This window comes from Lissotriton vulgaris, chromosome 1_1 (genome assembly GCF_964263255.1).
Source record: "Lissotriton vulgaris chromosome 1_1, aLisVul1.2, whole genome shotgun sequence".
Classification (NCBI taxonomy): Eukaryota; Metazoa; Chordata; class Amphibia; order Caudata; family Salamandridae; genus Lissotriton; species Lissotriton vulgaris.
In genome coordinates this window covers 900,994,382-901,019,513 of record NC_141685.1, presented here as the reverse complement: position 1 = coordinate 901,019,513, position 25,132 = coordinate 900,994,382, and the positions used below count along the sequence as shown (strand labels likewise).

The window sequence follows — 25,132 nt, the reverse complement described above, 5'->3', positions numbered from 1 at the left end:
AACAGAGTGCTCCAGGGCTGATCAGAACTGGTTTGGACTAGGCAAAGGCCCCTCTGCCCTCAGAGGACAACGGATTTTGGGGTATAAGTATTGGGACCCTGATCCTAATAATTGAGTTCACTTTTGGACAAACAAGAAGAAACCTTTGCTGAGGAGAGGATCCTGAAGAAACTGAGGAGAGACTATCCCTAAGCTGAAGTGCTGCTTTGGGGATTGGCCTGCAGTGGTTGCCTGACGGCCAAAGAAATGAGAAAGGACTTTGTGTGCACTTTATTCAACTTGTAAAAGATCTCCAAGGGCTTGAGAAAAGAGCTTGCCTCCTGCTGAAGTCTCAGGGACAACAGACTTCAACCCCAAGCTCCCCAAGAGTTCTTTGGAAGTGCCTGCTGCTGTTTTGGGCCTTCTGAGGGACTGTACGTCGCAAGGAGCTGGAAGCGTCTCGCAATGAAGAAGAAGCGTGTCGCCATCGCTGCTGCTACCTTCGCATCGTGGATGTCGCCGCTGTAGCTGTCGTATTGCACTGCATCGAGAGAAGCGTCTCGCACCGGAGAAGAAGCGTGTCGCCGTCGCGGCTGCTGCCGTCGCATCTTGGATGTCGCCGCTGTAGCTGTCATATTGCACCGCATCGAGGGAAGCATCTCGCAACAAGGAAGGAGCCTGTCGCCGTCACTGCTGCTGCCCTCACATCATGGATGTCGCAGCTGTAGTTGTCGCACTGCACTGCATCAAGAAAAGCGCCTTGCATCCACGGAGAAGCGTGCCACCACCTGAGCTGTTGTCGTCGCATCATGGAACAAGGGCGTCACCGCTGCCGTTGTTGCATCGTGCGGACGTGTCTCACAATGTGGTAGAAGAGTGTCGCCACCAACGCTGCTGTGGGCGCATCATGGAACAAGGGTGTCGCTGCTGCAGCTGAAGCATTGAGTCGAGTCTTCGCGCATCATCGGAGAAGCGTGCTGCAACAATAAGAACAGAACAGAAGAGGATCTGGCACTTAGTATTCCGAAAAGTCTTGAAATCCTATTCAAGAAGGTTCACGTGAAAATACCATAGAAAGAAAGCTAACGGCAAAGGTAAAAACTGTTATCATGACGTTGAATATTTTGGGAAAATAATTAAGGACATAACATCACCAGAAAAAATATATGACCTAATCAACCATATTAAGACTCCAAGCACGGAACTACAGAGTCATCCATCGCAAAATGTGAGCTACAAAGTCCCACTTGTACCCCCGAACACGACCAAGCAAAGGACAATACAAACACCTGCTTAAGAAAAATAGTCCCCGCCCACATGCGTATAACCAGAATATCAGTAATAACAATAAAGCATCACAGGTAATAGAACCTCCACCTTTTCAAGAAATCTTCAAGATACCCTGGACTGACCACCCGGAGCAACACCATACTCTATTATATTGAAAGATGCTCGAAAGTTGGTAGAGGGGGCCACTGAAACATGGATGGAGCTAAAAAACAAGGTTGTTCATTGGTTTACTAAAAATAGCAATTGTAATGCAAATTTTATTTCACAAGGAATTATTATGTTACGAAGAGTGAACTGGGTAGGTCCTTCAAGGAAAATCGGAAAAGGGGCCTGGGTTGTTGTAAACTTTCGCTCATCAGATCTGACCAGACAACTTCTTAGAGACAGCCAAAGGATGAGGGAGACATAGTCAAAAGGCCTTATAGCAGTACCTTTTTGTTTTTTCTATAAACCAGGACAACAATTCCCATGCAATAGCTACAGTCATTTACCTATAGATAGGCATACGCCATTGCCAATAACAAACAGATTTGCTCCATTAAGAAGATGTTGTGATCTTGATTGACTACCTAAGTACTCAACGCAAGATGTGAATACAACTGGTAAAGCCCACAAATCACGAACATGTAATGCCAAGTCAGTACTGAAAAAGCGACAACCATATATAGGATTGATCCTAACAACCTGGAATATTGCTGGGATTAGAAATAAACTAGATGATGAAGCATATTTAAATACAATTAAAAGTTGCCAATTAATCCTTTCACAAGAGACATGGGACACTACAGCCTTCTATATGTAGGGATAATCTTCAGTTATAACACCAGCAAATCCCTCTCGTACCGGCAGGTCAAAAGGAGGCCTAGCTACTCTGATTGCAGTCACATCTTCATTAACTCTGATACAGTCTTTTACTAAATTGTAATTCTTTACATTTTTATGGCTAAAGCCTAAGAAAGACAATAGTATAGTGTTACTCAACTTTTATAAGAGCATCTTTGATAATACTGGAAATCGAGTTGTATCAACCATCGAAAAGGAACTAGATAACTTTATAAAATGTATAAAAAATTATTATATTTTTATAGGGGCTGGTGATTTCAATAGTAGAAAATGTGCCGTTTTAGCTGGAGAAAACTGAAGGTTCAGGGATGTACATGGTGAAGCTTGTCCCCAATTCCCTCATAATTCCTATGGAGAGTCAATTAATAAAGTAATGTACAGGTATAACCTGAAGCTTCTAGAACAACTGGTCATAGAGGGGAACACTGAGGTACCAACATATGAAAATCATAACCAATCCTCAATTATTGATCATATTTTGATCTCAGAAATGATCTGGGTTTATTAAAAAACTTGAGGTTATAGAAAGTATATTTAGCGACTACCACCCGCTCTTCCTTACCATGGGCTTGTTGTTAATACAGCAGAAAAGGGCTCATCTAGTAACAGATAAAGAAACCCAAAGAGAAAATGGTATAAGTATTAAATGGTCAGGCATTAATCTGTCCTCTTTCCGTGAAAAACTAGTGCACAATAATAAGCATGACGTGAACATTTGCACAGAGGGAAAACACCCTGATCCTCAAATTATCTTGGCCTTTTGTAATATAAAATCTGCGATAGCAAGAGATCTGAAAACAGGCCTTAAATAATAGAAAAGAAGGAATCCAGGAACAACCATGGGACAATTTAATACAGGCGGTAGATACATGGGTCATAGCATTATTCAGGAAGATCAGACATCAGCAAAGATTGATTCCCTGATATACAACCCTCTGACTGGATAAGCCACTTTGGACAGATTTTTTATCCAAGCGAGGACAATTAAACAACTCCCGGCAATTTCTTAGGAAGAGATCACAGTTGCTTTAGAAGATGTGCCAATGGGAAGGCACCGGGTCTTGATGGGGTACCCGTAGGTTTGTTTAAGTTGGATAAGCCACTTTGGCCAGATTTTTAATCCAAGCGAGGACAATTAAACAACTCCTGGCAATATCATTGGAAGAGATCACAGTTGCTTTAGAAGATGTGCCAGTGGGAAGGCACCGCGCCCTGACGAGGTACCCGTAGGTTTGTTTAAGTCGGACATAAATTTTTGGGCCCCAATCTTACTGATCTCTTTGATTTCTGAAGGCAAGTCTTTCTTGACCGCTTGGAGGTCTTCCTTGAGCGATTTGAAGAGGGATTCTAGGAACACCGGGGTGACCGGCTCCTCCACCGCCGCTGCCGCTTGGGCAGGATGTGGTCCATCTGTGGCTGGCTGTTCAGTCATAGCGCCACTCATGGGCTTCATAAGCATATCCTTAAAGGAGCGTTCTTTCTTCCCTCGACCTGTGGACATTGCTCCACGCTCTCACCCAGTCCCAGCCGGATGAGGCTGACTGTTCCTTTGCCCGGGGGCTACCACTCTGACCCAGGGGCTTCTAGGCTCATGTCAGTGGGTGGATACCCGTGCCTCGCTGTGATCTCCTTCCCTGGGACTTAGAACTGAGGCTGCGCCTACGCAATGGCTCCTACCTCCGTGCCACTGTGGAGGTGGAACGGTCTCTACCGCCACTGGATGCGCTTTGGGCATGGGCCCCTGCTACCAAGTCTTGCCCATCATAGTCCTGAGTCCTTTCTTTGTTCCCCATTGGGGCTGATCTGGGAGTGTCTAGGGTGTCCAATGTCTGCCCCGTCGGGTGCAGAGTACCACTCAGGTAGATCCAGGCTCTCCTCCGCTAAACTTGTGTGCTCACGCTGGATCTCTCCCAGGTCGGCTCAGGCCCCTCACTTTACTCTGCGCTGATGCGGCCAGGGCCTTTTGGGCCTCCGCCTCTCTGGCCTTCAAGCTTCACCCTCTCTCACCTCTCGCAGCGTACACCTGTGCCTTCCAGGAGGGCCTGCGGCCGGGCCCACTTTGCCTTTCTGCCTCCTAGTTTCCAAGCTCCCAATGTGTTCAGGCCTTAATAGGCCTCTGTCTCATCACTGTAGCGCCAGCTCCACCAGCCGATTGGCTCAGTAGTCACCCGGTGCCACTCACTGAGCCGCTCACCTTTGCACCAGATCCAACCGTGTGCCGCAAATCAAAGTGGCGGGCATGTCTTCCGGGCCCATGCCACTTACTAGGCGCCACAGTCCCGGGGCCGGGCCTTTCCGTCCTCTGGTTGTGCTTTCCTCCCTGTGCCTCTGCTGAGGGAACTTCCAGTTGCTCACTGGGCTCCACCGTCGGTGGCCAACGTCCACTTCAAGTTCCCAGAGAACAGCTCCAACGTCTGCCGATATCTCCGGCGGTGTGGCTATCTCCAGGGGATCAGCGTGGCAGCCTTGCAGTCCTCGGCCAGTCACCGGTGCTCACGGCGTCTACGATCGCCGTTTCTGGGCTCCCTGGACTCTCCTGGAAGTGTGCCAGGCCAGTTTCTATATTCCGGCATTTCTGGGGCTATACTTAACTGAGGACAGTCCTTTTGTACGACGGTCAACAGGAGAGGCAGCGAGAAGCGTCCTACCTCGCCGCCATCTTGGCCGCGCCCCCCTGTAAACTTCTATTATGCTTTGTTCACCCTAAGTTGGCAGGGTATTGCCAGACGTGGGTCCCTTGCTCACTTTGCCACAGAATTCAAGCTAGCCTGGCTGATGAGGTGCGTTACCCCGAAACCAATCCCAGGATGCTTGTTTCTGGTTGGTAATCTGGCTTGGCATTTCGGGCTGGATTGTTCCCATGAGACTGATTTGCATATAGTTGGGTCTGAACTGAGGTGGCTAACTGAGCTAAAGAACGATGATGGATTCAACCCAGAACTAATAGTGACTAGGGATGAGTGTCTGAAAAGTTTCAGTGCTCCGTCCATCATCTCCTTTTTATTTGCTAAACTTCTATACAGAGAGGACGTGAAGCGCATTAGGCTTTACAAGGAAAACAGAGAGTATTAGACTTTCAAACCATAAAGGTTTATTAAAGGATTTTCGAAGTTAAAAATGTAAATCATCAAATTAGCCGTAATTTAAAAGCCAACACATGAATGCATTAGTCAAGATAATTCAAAGCAAATCAAATCATAAGAACAAAGACAAACTGCTGTAAAATTGTCTCAATTATAAGAGTAAAATAAGCGTTCCCATAAAGCGAACACCCTACAGCTAGAGAAAAAGTCAAGGAAGTTGGGGAGAAGAAGTCAGGATACAAGTTGTCAGGATGTAAAGCCTCTGAAAGGCAATAGTTTAGGATTAGTCAGAGCTTCTTCTAGCTAGTGAGAAAGGCACCAGTATCTGAATCTACCTGGCATTAGCTTAAAATACACATTGTGTTGGTTTGCTTCACCTACTTATAGTTCCCATGAAGGACATAAAATAGGTTAAAGTACATATTGATAAGGTAAATTCATTATTTTCACAAGTCAAGGGACAATGAAATCTCTTCTGAGTGTCCTTCAAACTTCAGTTATCTACAACATGAGAAGATACATTCGCTGCAAGATGTTCTGTCTCCCGTCCCAGTTGCTCTTTGCTGCATATTCCAAGCATTGTCCAAAGTTAAAAATCCATATGCGAAAAAAAGAAACAAAAGGTACATCAATTAAGTTGCTGGTACAGCTTTAGGTTTGAAATGAGAAAAAATTAGATACACGACAAGAAAGAGTAGGGCAACTAAAGTTGGCAATTTTATAATATAACCTATGTTAACTACAGTCAGTTAAATGTGAAAAATGCACTGTAAATATATTTGCGTGTTGCATGTTAATATCGCTATGCAGGCAAAACGTTTAATCCGGAAACACTTCCCTCAATATAGTGTGTTATTGTTTTAACTTTGCTTTCTATGCATAACTTTCATAAATATATTTTTTTTTAGCAAAATTTGTTCTAGCATCCAAAGTGGACACAACTTAATTAACGCTAAAATGTAGTGTAAAATGCCAGACTAAAATGTGATGTAATAACATGTGATTTTGTGTAATTTTCTGTTCAATTTGTGCAGAGGAAATGACGTGAATTTTGCTCAGGCCTATTTATAATTTAATGATTGTATAATGTTACAATTAAAATTCAACAATGACTCAGAACCATCCATTCATATTTCACTGTGCTTTTATAATTCATAAAACTTTCCTACCATAACTCCCCCCCTACAGGTTGCCGCTAACAAAGATATCATTGTCAACGCTACAGGGACGGGTACAGGAACCTTAACGGTAAGTGATCTGAATGCTGTATTCCAGAACTTATTTAAATCGTTGGGAAGGAAATGGAAACTAAGGCCATCTCATACTGTCTATTATGTATTATGCATTAGGAGCACCTTGTTTCTTTTACTTTTTATTGGAACAGGAGATGCCTCAGCTTGTGTCTAAATTGTCAATGGCAGGCAAAGGTCCTCATTCAAGATGCCTGCTTGACCAAACTGTCTAGGTGATGAAATCACCTCGCAACAAACTATGCAATGTTATTGTCGCCTGTAATATCTCCATAATTGCTTCAAGCTGTGGCCACCAGTCACCAACTCCAGTCCAAGTCTAGTTGAGAACTAGCTGGCCAAGGATGAATTGATTACCTGAGGAAAAGTGAAACCCAGTTTCTTTATAAGCAACAAGCATTGGCAAAGGCAAATGACCAAGGTGACGTGTACGTGTGCATGTGAGCATATTTATGTTGACACTGTAGCGCACAGCATGATGACGAATGAGTACACATGCTTCTATTATTCATGCATGAATATAAGAAAAGACACATTTAGAGCGATAAACAAAAAAAATCGCACTTTTAAAAAATGGAGCAACCTGGAAATTAGCAGCCGTCTTATCCCATAACTGGAGGGGTAGGGGATCACCGGAGGATTGGTGGAACTGGTGGGGAAGAACCCACCACAGGGGGAGCACCAAGAGTGGCAAAAAGATGCCAGGCTGCAAGAAGCAGTGGTGAGCTGGAAGTGAGGGGAGGGAAGAGAAAAATAGAGCACATGAGGGAGGCGGGTAGTAAAGTAGCAAAGTAGTACACAAGGGAGAGCCCAAGAAAGCACATGTTCTCTAATAGAGTACTGAAAGAAAACACAGTAGTTCCCTGAATGTCAGCAATGGAATGATACAAGTCAACAAATTAAAAGGATGGTAAAAGAGCAATGCTCCACGGGAGCGACCAACACAAGACGATGTAGAAAAGGCATCAAATAAGAAGAAAGCAAATGAGTGAAAATTATGTGGACCAATTGTAAGCAGTGGGCTAGTCTAAAGCCCACTGTTAGATTTTATATGACCACCAACAGATCTTTCAACTGTAGGCAAGGCCTAAAAATTGGGATCACCTGTAAAAGGGTGTGTATACAAGTAATACATTCTTAGTACAATTGCCTTGTGATGTTTACTCTTTCAATTATTTTGAAGTGCTGTAGTTAATATACCTTATAGTCATTCGCCCGACTTTCCACATTTTTGCTTGATCTTGCAGTCTTGTACCATTTTCTGACTTTTTAAATTTCTGTCTGCATTTCAATAGAACTGGAGCTAGTTTCTGAAACCGGTGCGCCACAGCGTTCACTTGACACTGAAATTCGCCTTTGTGCCTCTCTGGATGAGGTGTGGTGAGAGAAATGGCAACACAATATCAACACAGACTTATCTCACCCAATAATCCTGATAAGATGAGAGCCTCACTGAGGACTTCAGTTTTTGAACTAACATGAAGACTGGTAGAAAGAGGCCAATTAGGAGTATGCTGGGGGTGAACATTTATAATGATAGAACCATTCCCTTGTCTTTGCAGAAGCCTTCACGGGGAGCACCAGATAGTGGTACGGAAGGAATAATATTTGGTGCTTACAGTACCTGGATGGGATAAGAACCAAAATGCAAAGAATGACAGAACAAAATTAAAAGCAACCTCATTTAAAGCCATTGAGTAGACTTGATCCCTATTTAAATGCATGATCATAATTAAGAATGCATTCCACTGTATTTACTTTCATTGTGTTACCAAAAATCGGTTTCTTTGTAAAATACAGTTTACCACAGTAAGGCTCTCAATACGATGTCGGGCGGAACACCTCCGACTGCTGGTCGGAGGATTTCCACCTGACATAGTAGGTTTAAACTCCGACCACCGCGTTAGGATGAAAGCGGTCGGAGCTTAAACTGGTGGGGGAATCCACCGCGGTTCCAACAGGGCTCAAGGAGCCTGTCTGTCAGTCAGAAAGGCACCATAATCCATAAGAACGGAGTTTCCACCGCCAGAATTATGATGTAGGGTTCCGACAGCCAATACATGTCAGCTTTTCCAAAATGGATTGGCTGTCGGAAACTGACTTTGGGGGCCCCTAACAGCACCCCCTTTCCCCCAGCGCTCTGCATTTAGGTGCCCCACTCAAAATCCCTGCGCCATGTGGCAGGCACAGGGTTGTTCCGCTACACTATTGGCTTACCTAGTGCTTGTGAATTTGGACAGACAAAGCCAACAGCTGCCACCATCATCTTGAAAGCGCATGTTCTACACTTCAAAGATATCTGTCACGTTGCATGTAGACGCAAGGTGGGGGTCCATCTTAGAAGTATGGGAACCAACGTTCAGCCATCTTCAATCGTTATTTTCTACCCTTGCAGAATCGGCCACATTGTGCCTGCACGCAATGTGATGGTCATCTTGAAAGTAAGAAAAATATCATCCCATAATGGCCGACTGTGCTTTTTTTTCAAAGACTGGCGGAGCCAGTTGCAGCAACCAACAAGCGTTGGCTTTGCCACCACCTGTTGAAAGTTCCCATCCTTCATTCCTTCAGTAAAGGCAGGGTCATTCTAACCTTTCTGACTCTTCTCTTTCCACGTCCCACAGTGGCTGACAGTGTATAGAGGTCTTCCGAATGACGAAACAAAAGAGTGCAAAGGCTTCACCCTGCAGGTGAGCCTGGAGCCGATGGAAAATGGTACGTTTTCTTGGATCTATTCTCTGTACATGCTTGGAGAACTGGATGGTTGTTTTCATGGATGAAGGGTCTTTTGGAAAAGAATTGCTATAAAGTAGTAAAAAGTGAAACAGAAATGCTTTACATAGCAACGGAGAGAACAAAGTATGTCCGTGATGTGAAGAGTGAGAAATAACTCAATGCAAAGATTAAAATTAATGTCAGTGGAGCACTTTTTTTAACCAATTTTTTTTTGATTTTCAAGCAATGTAGGCAATTTATACATCAATGACCGTAAGAAGCAATTACAAACTAAATCACAGGACGCGTTCCCAGAGGGTCTAGTTATCAAACAGTCAGTGGAGCACCTAACTCATGCTTGCGGTATATCTTCCCAAAACAAATTATTACTTTTAATTATCACGCGCATTTAAAGAACAATTAGGAAATAATGGCTTACCAGTTGATTTGGCCCTTTAATCTCGATGAAGGGCTCATAATTCAATGCAGGAGGCTGAAAAGTCAAACCTCTTGCATGCACCAATGTGAATATATCATTGTATTTATGATTAATGTACCATGTGAAGGTTTGTTGCAATTTGCACAAATCGAAAATAACTGATGACCATAACAGATTCTATAATTTTCCACCCATGTTTATCCATTTCTTTCTGTTGGTTTGGGTCAGTAGTGCAGATATTCAAACTTTTAAGCCTCATATATGTAAAACAAACACTTTTGGCGGAATTGTTCCATATATTATAGACTCGAATATTATAAATGACATCATGAGGTGGTGACTTGGAGAGAACAAGTCCTGGTGCCTCTTTGACACTGCCCCCGAAGGACACATACCTAAAACCGATTTTTAGCCTAAAGGGATCATTTAGGGGTTGGAAGCACAGGAGAGCAACTCTACATTGTCAGATCTCAGACCCAGTTAAAGCTGCGGTTCATCTGCCTTACTTAGAGGTGGTAGAACCCCCATGTTTCCACCACTGAAACCTGCTCTGCTAGTGAAAATCGATGAGGTCATAGTGGTGGTGAGCCCACCCTTTTTACCAGCAATGTGCCATCACAAACTTTCCATCCATATGAGGTATAGTACTCAAGGCCACCGGGGCAGAGAAAACTAAAAAATGGTTCTAATATGCAGGAAGCAATCTCCCTGCACATCACAGCCAATATTTTTTTTGTTTTTCTGAAAAAAGCAGCTTTGAGAGTTTGTCTTCGAAAAAAACTAAAAAAAAATGCCAAATGGGAGCCAATAATGCAATGCCCCTGCCAGACTACAGAGCATCTGCCTCCAGGCGGATACTCAGGCGGATACTCAGTATACAGAACCCTGCCAGGCTGAGAGGATCTCTAAGTACCAATGAGAGGGCACAACTGCCCGGGCCTCTACCGACCCAGCGGGTTGGCGGGCCTCCCTCTCCAAGCCCTTTACTATTAAGGAACTGTCGGGATACTTTCAATATCTTTGGCACTGAAATGCAAAACAGCTGATAGGCTTTTGATCAAACGTTTTTTGTTTGTTCTGTAAGTCAGAAAGAAGTAGTAGTATTATATTTAATAATTCATTAGTATTTCCGCAGTTGTTTGCATATGTGTTAGTGCCCTCAGGTTTATTTAATGGCTTGGATTTCGTATTCCTCCTCTTGGTTTCGGTTTCTTACTTTTTCTGTGAACTAGGCAAACACAGTGAAGTTGTATCTCAGCACAATGTGTGAACCATTTGTATAAATAAGCAGGCTCTTGGAGTGAGCCACGGTGATATTGACAAGCCCCAAGCACCCAACCAGTGTCAAAGGCTTCAAGATAAAAGCTGTTGCAAAAGAAAAGTATTGCGAGGCACCACAAATGACATGTACCTATCCAGAATCATGCAGAGTATGCGCACATAAAGGTAAACCACAATAAGATAGTCAGTGAGATTTATGGAGCGCGATCATCGTTTCTGCTATTAGTCCTGAATTTTTCCGCCTGCAGATCCCAGGACTGTGCTATTAAATGGGATTAAAAGGCCCATTAAAATATATTTTACAGCTTTATTAGCTCCCTACCGTAGGAAAAAGCACAACTAAATTTGGCTAATGGTGGCAATTGTTAGGGGAAAGAAGCGATTATCAGTAACGCAATAGTTCAAGATAGTAAGAGGAAGCATCGATGAATTACACAGTGTAGTAAGACTAAGGGACGATGAAGGGGGAGATTTAATGGAACCAATTGATATAGTAAAAGCAGAGACAAGCAGTATCTGTCATCGCCTACTAGGCAAACTGCCTACTTCTCTCAAAAGTCAATGAGCAATACTGTGATGTCAACTTTAAAAGAAAACAGGATATACTCTACCAAGATCAGAGACACAAGGACCAGCAGCTCTTGGGAATACATGAACAGCTCCTGCTGCAACTTTAATACCGTAGTAAACCATTCTCAGGCCACTGAAAACATTGACAGGAAGACATGATCTAACTTTGACAATGTCTAATAAAATATTAGGCAGGTACCCAAATGGTCATCTCTTATCAACAGGAATTCACTGAATTGTTCTTTTATTTGGATAGTTTATCCGAGCAGCACTTAAAATATGGTTTTATTCAGAAATATGTATTAACTCTGCAAGAAAAGAAATACTCATTATATAGCTATAAATCAAAATTTGATAATTGCCATTATTGTATTAAGTCGGTGAGCAAGCTTGTTCGTTCCATAGAGCCATACTTGCATTAGGATTCTGCTTGTTATGCTTACTTTATGCTTGCTAGCTATTTGCGTCTAATATCTGTACAATTTTCTTCCTCGACAGGTTTGAGAAAACGAGGTGTTGAAGAAACATTCAAGCTCACAATACGAGCCAGGTAACAAGAAGACAAAAATGTCCCCTTTTTGTAAAGTATGATTAAGCCTTTCCCCAAGAATTCTTTCTTTGCATCAACAGGCGTTCTACAACTTCCCCAACCTGATATATGGACATATACCTTGAAGATATAGGCCTAGATGTAGGTATTTTACCACTTCTTAAATACAGAATTTTACCGATTCGGTATTTAAGAAGTGGTAAAATAGAGGGGGGGGGATGTAGGTATTACAGAATCGGTAAATACCGAATCGTATTCGGTATTTACCGATTCTGTAAATACCGATTCGGTAATGCCCATTGATTCCTATGGGCATTGAAGGCCATAGGAATCAATGGGCATTACCGAATCGGTATTTACCGATTCTGTAAATACAGATTCCAGCAAGTGTGCAGGGGGTGTCACTTTGACACCCTCTAGCACCCCAAATACAGGCATGTGTGCCATGTGGCACACAGACATGCCCTAAGGGCATGTCTGTCTGTCACATGGCATAGGTGTGCATGCACACATGTGCATGCACACCTGGATTCGGTATTTTACCACCCAATTGGATTGGGTGGTAAAATACCGAATCTGAAAGGCCTTTGGGACTCAGAAGAGTCCCACCTACATCTAGAAGTTACCGAATCGGTAAAAATACTGATTCAGTATTTTACCGATTCGGTAAATTCACCGATTCGGTAAAATTGGCCCCCAACATCCCAAAAACACATTTACTGGTCGGTAACGGCGGAAATCAGCCGTTACCGGCCGGTAAATGGCCACCTACATCTGACCCATAGTTTGTTGCAGGGCCTCAATTAGCAAACGGAGTGAATATGAACGTATTTGATTTTGATTGAGCATCAAAACCAAACCACATTTACTAAACTGATGACGCCTTTCTTCCTAATGAGGGACCAAACGGCGAGGCCAGAAGAGTCCAGGGTGAGGCCTAAAGCCCAGAAAATATGATTTGGTTACTAATACACTGGAAATACTTACAGCCCAGGGCCGTTTATGTTTTTTAAATAATTCCTTAAGGGGCATTTACTATTCCCTCTAGCTAGGGATCCTAACAGGCGCAGCTGCTACAGGTAAGATCGTGGGGCGGGGTAGAAGTCGACATACGACAGGATAGGGAAAATAAAATAAATAAATAAAACCACTTGCCTTGTGCTCGCCACATCGCCGAATCCGGTGGATCCTCCTCAGGTTCCCGCGACGAAGGATCCCCACAGCAACTTTTGGCTACGCCGGAACACTGACCTCTCTCCTTTAATTCCTGATCCTCCCCACACACATTGTCTCTGAGGGTGTCACCGTATTGTGGGACTTCAGCAATGTCTACTACTACTGTGTTCTTTTTGCCCGAAGGTGATGGGAATTGGATACCCCTCATGGTTGTTGAGACATATTGGGCCAGATGTAGGTAAATCCTATTTACCGACTCTAAAATACCGAATTTTACCGATTCGGTATTTTGGATTCGGTAAATAAGATGTAGGTAAGTATTCAGTAATTTTTACAGAATCGGAATGATTCGGTAATTACCGAATCGGTACTTACTGATTCGGTAATTGCCATTGATTCCTATGGCCCTGATGCCCATAGGAACCTATGGCAATTACCGAATCGGTAAATACCGATTCGGTAAAATTACCGAATTGACAAGGGGGACAGGGTGTCGCTTTGACACCCTGTTTCACTCCTGATTCAGGCTTGTGTGCCATGTGACACACATACATGCCCTTAGGGCATGTCTGTGTGCCACATGGCACAGGTGTACATGCACAGATGTGCATGTACACAGGAATTCGTTATTTACCATGCAATAGTATTACATGGTAAATAACGAATTCTTAGGGGCCTAGTGCCACCTACATGTAGATTTACCGATTCAGTAAAGTTACCAAATCGGTATTTTACAGAATCGGTAAATTTACCGATTCTGTAAAATTTAGGCCCCCTACATCTCAATCACCAAATACCGGTCGGTAACAGCCGAAATCGGCCGTTACCGACCGGTATTTGGTGACCTACATCTGGCCCATTGTGTTCAGGGGTGACAGATGCTTCATGGGGTGAAGTGTAGTGAGTATTGCATTTGGGGCATATTTGTTTTGTTTGTTTATTCCCCACACTAAGTTCACATTGCATCACCTCCCCCCAGGTGGGGGGACATAACCTGTTACATATTCAGTTTTCGAGTCAGGCACACTAAGCTTTACATTTGCCAATTAGAATGTCAATGGCCTTAACAACAAGTTTACGAGAGGAGCAGTCTTGCAACAGGCCCGCAAGTAGTCAACTGCCATACTGCTTTTACAGGAGATGCACATGTTTCTCATTGAGTGTGGGTGTTTAGGTAGGTTCAGTTATTTCAGAGTTTACCATGCTTGCATCACCTGTAGATTTACGAGGGAGGCTATCCTTCTCCGCGTGTCCTTTTAGAGGTGAAGGAGGTGTTTAATGACATGTTGGGTCAGTGGGTGGCAATGTTTGGCCAAATGGGGGGGCAGAGTTGGCTGAAGTGATGTGGCCAACCTGTTGCTCTCCCTCTTGGCTAGTCGGACAGTGGTGGAAGGTGACTTTAACTCAGTCATGAGCCCATCCCTTGACAGCACCTGCTCTTGCACCTCCAGGATTTCTTCCTTGGCAGGATGAGCTTAATCTCTGGGCATGCTGGATGCTTGGTGTTTCTGCAGCCCGACACACTTGAATACACCTTCCATTAGCAGGTCCACCACTCTCAATCAAGACTTGACTATTTTGTTACACCAGCTGAAGACTCACAGGACATTAGCCGCACTTGCATCCTGCCCAGATGCTTATCAGATAAACAAACCAAGGTGCCGGACAGTATAGGTTATTAGAAACAAATGCACACCTAGTACAATGAATTGCTAGGCTAACAAACCATTTGTGTTTAGTCACTTGTTTTTTTATGAAAAGATTATAAACAAATATTTTGGCATCAAGGGACACACCACCACATTTACAGAGGTTCACAAATGCATTGAAAAAAAACATATACAATACATTCAATCAAATCATACACATATAACAATTGTGATAACAATAAATATAGACAACTGTGCAATGCCTCAAAAAATTATGTCGTTGAGGCACCAATCCTGAATAAACAATGAACAAGTGGACTGGCAAGATGACAAACTAGCCTACTTGTTTCCACCACCACTAGATACGCATTGAATTTGTCATATGGTGCGAAAAATAGGAAGACACAAAGACTATACAACAGTGTAGAGTTGTGTGAATTCTATTCCTATTACGCCCTGGTAGTTCAGTATCTGGGTGGAGCAGGACGCCGACGCGTTTCGAACCCGTTCAGTGAGTTAAGGGTTCTCCTCAGGACATGGATTGGGGAGGTCGTTGTCGCTGTGAATTAAGTTTAAAAAATATGGTATCAATGACGAGCTGACTAACAACTCACTAAGACTCAAACATCACAAAGACACATGCGGGTACCTTATGCTTGGGATGTCAGGATACTCCCTGTGAATGAGATTATATAAACCCCAGTTATTTTCAGATTTTTGTGAATCCATATGAGCCACCATATACAAAAATAAATAACTCTCGACACATACCTCGATGTGTAAAACACTAAGAAGTGTTTGGGGTGCCGGTGCGCCTAAAGTCAATTTGTATTTTGATGCGCCTATGGGAAGTAAACAACACTTCTTGTTACGATCCCAACTTTTGCAACCCTGACTTGAGTCTCAACACAATAGTGTTAATAGGAGTAGTTTTAAAACAGTCCTACCTTCGTTTGTAAGCTTGTAGTTCTGTGCCCGAATGCGTGCGGCAGCCGCCGCGGCAGTTCGACAACTGTAAAATCAAATCAAAGGGAGTGCGATTTTAGAGAGGAGCCGAGATCGCGCTCACTCAGTAATAGCGTTTTGGTTTTGAAGGGACTTACGTTTGGGACGATGTACTCGAGCTCTGCAACCAGCACCCAAGCGGCAAAGGAATAGCAGCGCGGGTCTGGCGGGGGCGTGTCCAAATGTATTTAACACAAAGGAATTCCAAAAGCATGTTGGGACATGTAGTTTGAAAACGCGCTCCCCACTAACATTACTAGACAGAGGGTGTTTAACCACAGGCAGAAGAGGGATGCATGTTGGGATATGTAGTTAGAATAGCGTCATAGCACGGTTCCCAGGGCCGGTGTAAAACGTAAGATGTTACTGTTGGCGGCGGGAGGCTCAAAACCGGAGATCCACACTTTGAGACCCTTACAAAAAGGTGTAGAAGGTACATGTGTATTAAAAAGTTAGCCATAAAAGGTTATGCAGACACATGAGCGGCAGACAGCACAGACAAGCAATCGCCGCGGGCAAGCTATCTATAGGTTGCTGAATTCATTAAGATCATTGAGTCCCACCATAGCGGTATTGAATCTCAAAATAAGGTAGGCCTCTTTCTGAGCCAGGCGTGCATCTAGATCCCCGCCAGCTCCTGGAGTATTCTTAATGTCCCTTGATGCCAAAATATTTGTTTATAATCTTTTCATAAAAAAACAAGTGACTAAACACAAATGGTTTGTTAGCCTAGCAATTCATTGTACTAGGTGTGCATTTGTTTCTAATAACCTATACTGTCCGGCACCTTGGTTTGTTTATTTCATAAGAGTGGTCCAAGTTGGTCAGAGACAGGACCCAGCCTTTCCCCCTTTTTCCCGCAGATGCTTATCAGGTCACTCACTGGTGGAGATGGTAATCACTGGGGCAATTCCAGGAGGTGTCCATGGATGGAGGTTCAGAGGCTGCCTCCTGCCGGAAGTTGCCTTTCTCTATGAACTAAAGGAAGGCCGAATCCCGAACCAACTTGGGCTCAGTATCCTCTGTGGTGGTCATGTGGGAGGCTCTGAAGGTGGTCCAACATCACAAGATTGTCTTGTACTGTGAAGCGCAAGCGTGATCACATATGCAAATCCACAGGCCTTGAGTAGCAACTTGCTCAGTTGGAGATGAAGTGGTCCCTCTCTCCTACGGCTGATATTATGCATCCTCTGATGATGGTGCGGAAACAATTCAGGGATGCCTTTGTGGACTTGTCACGCCAGGAATTGCTTGCCTCCCAGCATAGGACATACAAATCTGAGAACAAAATAGGGAAACCTATATACTGGCTGGTGACCAAACATCGGGAGGCAAGGTGGGTTGCCTTCATCAAGCACCTTCTTCTCGGTTTAGTGGTGGAGTTCCAGGAGATATAGCCAATGCTTTTCCATGGTATTATGCCACCCTTTATGCTCAAAGAGATACAGAGAGGGTGGAGCTGGAAACTCAATGCTGTTGGATGCCGTGCTGTCTGGACTTTTCAAGGAGGAGAGGGTGGCATTGGACTTCCCACTGACCATCACAAAGGAAAGGATGCCTGTGTCCAATGGCTTTCTGAATTAATTCTTTTAGCGCTATGTGTCTGATCTCATTCAACCATATTCAAGCAATGTTCGACCAAGCTTCATGATGGTGTCCTCTCTCAGGATGTGTGTGGGACCACAATAGTTGTATTGCACAAAGAGAGCTAACCTCCAGAAGAGTGTGTGTCATATCAACCCATAACCCTGATTAATGCAGAGGCAAACTCCTGCCTAAGGTGCTTGCCAATTTAATTTAATTTAATTGTGGGTTTATATAGCGCTAGAATCGACTCCCGGAGGAGTATCTCCGCGCTTCGACCGCTGTGGAACCCGTCCTGGCTCACCCTGAGAGATGGTCCCTAATGGGTATCCCTAAGGTGCGACCAGGCATCCCCGGCGGTCTGGGGGGGCCGTTGTGAAGATGAGGCAAGCTAATGCCCAGAGTTGCCGAGTGTGGCCCCTGACTGGAGTGGGTACCGAGGCGAGAATTATCGAGCCCGCTGACCCTGGTCCACGACCCTGCCGCGTCGGGAATCGAACCCTGGTCCCGGGCCGTCCTCTGCTTACGGGTCTGCCGCCTCTGACCAGTGAGCCACACCACTTCACCAATGGGCTGGCCGCGGTGGTGCACTCCTTAGTCCACTGGGATCAAAGTGGCTTTATTCCACAAAGGAGGACTAGACACTGCCTTAGGAGACTCCACATGGCACTGGCACACGCTATGGGTTTGGGGGTCCTGACAGCCCTTGTTTTAATAGACTTTGAGAAAACGTTTGATTTGGTGGGGTGAGCCTATCTGCATACCCTTCTGAAGAAAAAACGTTTTGGTGCCAGGTTTCTGTCATATGTTAGTATTCGGCACTCCTCCCCTTGGGCCCAGGTCAATGGGGTATTGTCCGAGCCTTTTGATATCCAAAGTGGAACGAGACAGGGATGCCCATTGTCCTAACGTCTGTTTGCTCTAGTCATGGAGCCTCTTGCAACCTGGGATGGATGCAAAATACTGGGGGATCTCCTGTACTGGGGATCATGAAGACCGCATAGCCCTCTATGCAAGCGATGTGCTTCTATATGTGAGTAGGCCGGCCCTGAATATACCAAGGGTCCATGGGATGCTGGATGTGTTTTGGGATACCTTGGACCTCTGGATTAATTGGTGTAAATTCATCATAGTCCCCTGTGAGACAAGTTAGGTCCAAGCTACTAGGGGCTCGGGGAAGACCTGAGGACACAGTCTAAATGTAAATACATTTCACATAGCTCAAGATCTAAGCAGGTGCTGGGGGCTCAACAACCTCCTTATACTGACCAAAATCAGGTTGCATATGGACAGTTGGAGTAAATTACCATTTTCCGTCATAGTTTAGAGGGGCTATCTTCAAAAACATTGCCCTTCCCCAACTGCTCTATATTCTACAGAATTACTTGTTCCCCCTTCCAGATGGCTTTCTTAGCCGTTTCCAGTCGGAACTCACCAGCTACCTGTAGATAGGGGTGGTCCCCTTAGGGTTTCCTTTGCAAAATATGTTCAATCCCAGTGTGATGGTTGTTATACCTGACAGCCTTTGAGTGGTCTTCCTCAAACATTTTGCTTGTTTGCCTCACCTTTTTGCTGAGTTCTTTTTGTTGGGCTTAGGACTCTGAACACTTTACCACTGATAACCAGTGCCAAAATACACATGTTTCTCCCCCAAAACATGGTTTGATTGACGTATTCACAATTGGCATATTTGATTTATCTGTAAGGTCCTAGTAGACTGCACTACCTGTGCCCAGGGCTTGTAAATTAAATGCTACTAGTGGGCCTGCAGCACTGGTTGTGCCACCCAGACCATTAGCACTTTAAACATATCTCAGGCCTTCCACTGCGGAGCCTGTATTTGCAGTTTTACTGCCATGTCGACTTGGCATTAAAAAGCCCTTGCCAACGTTAATGGGCATTTGTAGAGCGCACTTACACCGGGTGGCTTCATGGCACTTGACAGGCTTAGTATGCTACCATGATAATTTATTTGAACGCTTGCAGAAACAGCCAGGTCTTGAGGAGGTTTCTAAATTGCAGAATGTCAGTGCTGGACCAGACTACCAAAGGGAACGAGTTCCAGAGTTTAGGAGCGAGGACTGCAAATCTGCAGCCTCCTTGTCGTACTCGCTTGAAGGTTGGGGTGGTGAGTAGTGAGAAATGGGCAGAGCGGAGATTACGTGTTGGAGTATGTCTGAGTATCAGGCTGTTGATGAATGTGGGGCTTTTGCCATGCAAGGCTTTAAATACAAGACAGCCTGTTTTAAAAGCACAGCGTTGAAAAACAGGGAGCCAATGTAACTTCCTTAGCACGGGCGTGACTGGTTGCCATCTTGGTTGTCGAAAGATCAGCCGTGCTGCCTGGTTTTGAACCAGCTGCAGCCGTTAGAACAATGTTTTGGCCGAGATAGAGGGGGAAAATGAAGGACCCAGCGCTTGGGGCCAGTAGTGTGGGCCCCAGAACTTATAGCTGTCCTCGGTCAAAACGAGCTCTGTCTTTCCTGGGTTTAGTTTAAGGTGATTATGGTCCATACACTGCTGTCTGTATAACATAGTAGCCTGAAAATCCACAACAGAGCTGTGGGAGCCATCTATCCTAAAGACCAACTGTAAATCGTCCGCGTAATTGAAGACTGTCACATTTCTCTCCTTAAGGGATTGAATCAGAGGAGAGATGTAAATATTAAATAAGTGAGGGGAAAGTGACGATCTCTGTGGAACTCCACATGTGATTTTGCGTGGGGGAGCCAGGAAGAGCCCTTGTCGGACCGCCTGAGACCTATCATTCAGAAATGAGGTGAGCCAGCAGGCAGCAACGCCTTGAATGCCAGCTTGGTTTGACACGGTCGACCAAAATAGCATGATCAACCGTGTCGAAGGCCGCAAATAGATCCAGTAATACCAGTGCTTGTGGGGAGCCCTTATCAACGGTCCTAGAGAGTGTCCAGGCCTGCCAATATGACAGTTTCTATAGAATGGGCCGGCCAAAAACCTGCCTGGTGAGGATCAAGGTATTTGGATTCTTCCAGAAAATTATAGAGACTATTAGCTACATGGGCCTCCAATATCTTAGCAAGAAACAGGAGCAGGGAGATTGGACGGTAATTGGATAGAAGCGTGGGATCAGCTCCTAATTTCTTTATCAGATGTACCACTATGGGTTTCTTAAAAGCCATGCGGACTTGGCCTGATGATAGGGAGTCATTCAGGAGGGTGAGTACAGGGCCGGGGAGGGCTATGAGACAGTCTTTGAGTATGTGGGGCGGGCAGCAGTCAGAGGGGGAGCCTGATTTAACCTTTTTAATAGTTTTTGGAAAGTTTCAGTATTAATACTAGGAAAGTGACTTATCGTATTGTTGTTTTCGGGCAGAGCAGAGGGACTGGGAGTAAATGTATGCTTGGGGATGTTGGCCTTAAAGCGGTGATTTTGTCGATGAAGTAGTCATTGTCGGAGTTACACAATGCCTGAGAAGGTAAAGCCTTCAGTAGAATTCTCTCTGGGTTAGAGAGTTCGTTAACTATATTAAATATTTCTTAGGAATTTTTGTTGGAGTTAATAATGCGTGAGGAGAAGTGGCTAGCGTTGGCTGTCAAGATACATTTCTTGTATTCTTTCCTAGCAGCAATATAAATGAGTTTTGCCAAGCATTAAACTCCCCTTTTATTACAAAAAAGTCAACCCTAAGGTAGGCCTTTGGTAGCCCATAGGGCAGGGTGCTGTGTAATTAAAAGGTCAGACATGTACTGTTAGGTTTTGCATGTCCTGGCAGTGAAAAACACGCAAATTCGTTTTCACTACTGTGAGGCCTACCCCTCTCATATGTTAACATTGAAAATTCCTTATCGCACATATAAACTGTAATTCCGGATTGAGGAGTAGCTCTGACGTGTTTCATATCATTGGAATGATAATTATAAATCCTCCTTACTGGAAAAGTTGAATTTGTCATTACTATTTTGGAAATGTGATTTTTAGAAAGATGGCCTTTCTCTGCGAATAGCTCTGTGTGCCTGCAGCCTGTCCCCAATGCATTCTGGGATGGGTGATAGCTGGAGTTTGTGCATTTCCTCTAGACAGTGACACACAAAGAACGTTTAGGTGTGACTGAGTGGCCATCCACATCCTGGTGGGTCATACTATGCAAAATAGGAACTGACATTTACACTTGAATAGGCAGTGTCCTGTACCCACACACAGAGATGCCTACTCCCATGTGGCGAGTCTGGAACCAGAGCTGGAAGAGAGGACACCTCAGCACTTAAAAGTCCTCTTTTAAGTCACCCTACTTGAAAGGCACAACTGCGTATAAGGACAGAGTCTCTGACCCCATCAAATCAGGCACTTCTAGACCTATGAAGAAACTCTGCCAGGAGGAATTACTGCTGTGCTACTGCAAGGACTGCACACTCTGCTGGACTGCTGCTCTGTAATAGCTGTTTTTCTGCTGTGCTGCCCTGCTACCTGCTACACTTGTTCTGCTGAGGAAGAATTAGACTCTTGGTTGAACCCAGACTGATCTCCAAGGGCATGTGGATTGCCTTCTGTTCTAAGATTCAGGGATATCAAAGTCTTCGGAAACGATACAATGGAAGCATTGCATCCCAGCTGCTGCAGTGAGAGACAATAGATGCATTCCCTCATCAGTGTGGAGAAATCCTGCTTTGAAACCAGCACATCTCGGACCCAGCGCTTCATTTTCAGAATTGCCACATCGCTATCATTGTGTAGAGAAAATCGCTGCATCACCTCAACTGTGGGATAGACACTGAAGCATCAGAGGACTGTACACTGCATCTCGCTGTTGCAACCAGGAGTCTTGCATGGCTCCTGTATCTGGCCCATGCTACATCGCAGTCATCCTGGACTTTTGACTGCCTCGGTCCAGCGCGACCAGATAATCCCATGGATGCTTATTGTTTCTAAGCTTTATTTTTCCCTTTTAATCTTTAAAAACTCAAACCTCGACTTCTGCTTATTGGATGTTTGATGTTTTGGTCTTGTTGTATTTATAAAATAATAGTCTATTTTTCGAAAACTGGTGTGGAGTCTTTTTCTAGTGTTTTCACTGAGTTACTGTTTGAAGTGTTGTACAAATACTTTACATATTGTCTCTTAAGCGAAGCCTGTCTGCTCTGTGCCAAGCTACCAGAGGATGAGCACAGGTTAACTTATGGTGTGTATCTGACTTATCCTGCGGTTCCTGCTTGGGCAGGGTGCAAACCTCTGCCAACCAGTAACACAGTTTCTAACAATGGTGGTCTAGGTGTAGTGAATGGGTGGTGGAGCTGCTCCTCATAAATAACTGGTCTTTGCGGAGCTGTGGGAACCCACAGTCACACTGAGACTGGAATCCCATGATCCCCCTATCATTCTCCCAATCCTGTATGGTGCTCAGATTCAGCAGTCTTTCCCCCTGTAATGTGGCTACTGTTGGAGTGCTGGTGGGGTGCTCTAAGGGAAATGACTGGAATGGGTGCATTGCAAGGATGACACCTTTGTGGTGTGGAACGTGTCTGCCATCAGTTTTGTGGCTTCAGGGTTATAAATCCTCGGATCTTTTTCGTAATAAATAATTTTGGTGACCTTTTTGAAATGGTGAAAATTATGAAGATTTCTAGGATAACTCATTCTTAACCTATTGCTAGCAGATGGTTTAATCATGCTTGTTCTATTTCTTCAAGAAACTAAAAAACAGCAACTAAGATTTCACCTCGTAATGTTGAGGCCATTAGACACGCTACGTGAAGTTATAAGGAGATTCTGGAAGGGAGGAAAAAAAGTAATAAGAGAGAAGGCCTGAGTGGATTTACAAGCAGCTGCAAAACTTAGGGAGTCCAAGGCCTTCTGTGAAGTTATTAATCAGCCATTCTTTTCAGAATGTAACTACCCCAAAATAGAATGCCACCTGCCTTCAGAAGATTGGGTATCTCACTTTTCAAGGACTTTTGACCAAGAAGCCCCCTATTCACTATTTCCTGTTGTACCCTACACTGCTTTAGATGACATACACCTTTTCGCTAATTCTATTGACGTTAGGGATGTAGCCTTCGCAACGGCAAAAAGCCCCGATGGCAAGGCACCTATCCCAGATGGGGTTACTATAGAGGTTTTGAGACAAACCCCAACATTCTTGGCCCTTTTACTCACAATCGTGCTTCGAGCCATAATTACAGCAAAATCCAAAGTCCTCAAAGAAATCCACAATTTTTAAAAAGGGCGAGCGAAGGCAACCAACATGCTATTACCCTATATCCCTTCTAGGTTCCTCCACGAAGATTCTAGGGATGGTGAACCTTCAAAAACTGGAAGACTGGGAGGAGGAAAGAGGTTTCTTCTCAGAAGTACAGTATGACTTCTGCCCAGGCCTGGATACAGTTGAATAGTTCATCTTGCTCACCAGAAAGTATGTTAAGGCTAGGGGAGGTTCACTTCACATGACCTTCATGGACTTCTTCACCACCTTCTATCTGGTGAACAGAGGCCAGTTGTAGGAAATGTTGAGCTAGGCAGGGGTTGATGCCTCTATGATAGAACTCCTTAAATGCCTCCCCTGAGATATATGACGGCACAAGTTTAGTAAGGCTGTGCTGGAGAATGCATTACCCCCTTTAGGACCTAATGGGGGGTCAGGCAGGGCTGCATGATAGCCCCTTTCTTATACCTTCTTTATATTAATTCTCTAGACCAAGTAACAGGCTACAGCTATTACTTGTTACTTGAACACATTCTTGAGGTAATTGAGATTAAAGGTCAACCATCAGAAATCGTATATTATGATTTGTGAACCAAAGACTACATGCTCACATTGGTTCATTATTGGAGAGACCACCTACACTATGTACTAAAATGTTAACTACTTTGAAATTATGATGGATGCCAATTTTATGAGGAATAAGATTGTGTCCCAGGAGGGTTCTTAAAGTAGGAGGGCCAGTGGACGCTGTTTTAAAATTTGGCAGGAAACTTGGCCAAACGCCTATCAGAGAAATAATCTCACTATTTAATACAAAATGCCGTTCTGCTTAAAGTTCCATCTACCACTTAGACAGAAAATATTGCCTAGAAGTGCCCCTACTTGTTCGTCTGCCCTGAAAAAGTCTATCTGTCTTGACGAAACATGTCAGCTATTCTTTTCAATCATAAAATATTTTTTAACACAACTTGAATAAAAGAAGATAATTGAAGAACAAGCATTTACAATGCAATGGTTTTGCCTTTGGAAAAATTAGAGCTATTGGCATTGTAAATGACAATTTGTATTTGTGTTGGTTTTGAAAACAGATAAATAAATGGCATTGTCATTTACATTGCCATTAGCTTAATCTCTGCAGTCACTCTCTACTCTGCGCACTCTCTACTATGCGCACTCACAACTTCACACTCTGGGCACTCACAACTTCACAATCTGCACATTCTGCACTCTGCGCACTCACTACTCTGCGTACTCTCAACTTCACAATCTGCACATTCTGCTCTTCGCACTCACAACATCACAATCTGCACTCGGCGCATTCTGCACTCTGCGCACTCATTACTCTGTGCACTCACAACTTCACAATCTGCACACTCACTACTCTGCACACTCACAACTTCACAATCTGCACTCAGCGCATTCTGCACTCTGCGCACTCACTACTCTGCACACTCACAACCTGCACTCGGCGCATTCTGCACTCTGCATCACAGGGAGCCTGTGGTAACAGAGAGCCCCAGATTTAAGCATGTGTCTCTAGTG

The 25,132-nt window shown here is 44.2% G+C and overlaps 1 protein-coding gene across 3 annotated transcripts in view; it reads left to right on the top strand.

Moving 5' to 3' along the window:
* Positions 1-25,132, top strand: part of LOC147748145 (complement C3-like) — a 1,551,795-nt gene that overhangs the window by 1,402,218 nt on the left and 124,445 nt on the right. For all 3 annotated transcript variants that reach the window (XM_086959014.1, XM_086959019.1, XM_086959009.1), the window contains 3 exons: positions 6,384-6,443; positions 9,070-9,160; positions 11,949-12,000. In XM_086959014.1, the coding sequence (XP_086815140.1) occupies positions 6,384-6,443; positions 9,070-9,160; positions 11,949-12,000 (203 nt within the window). The remainder of the gene's footprint in view (positions 1-6,383; positions 6,444-9,069; positions 9,161-11,948; positions 12,001-25,132) is intronic.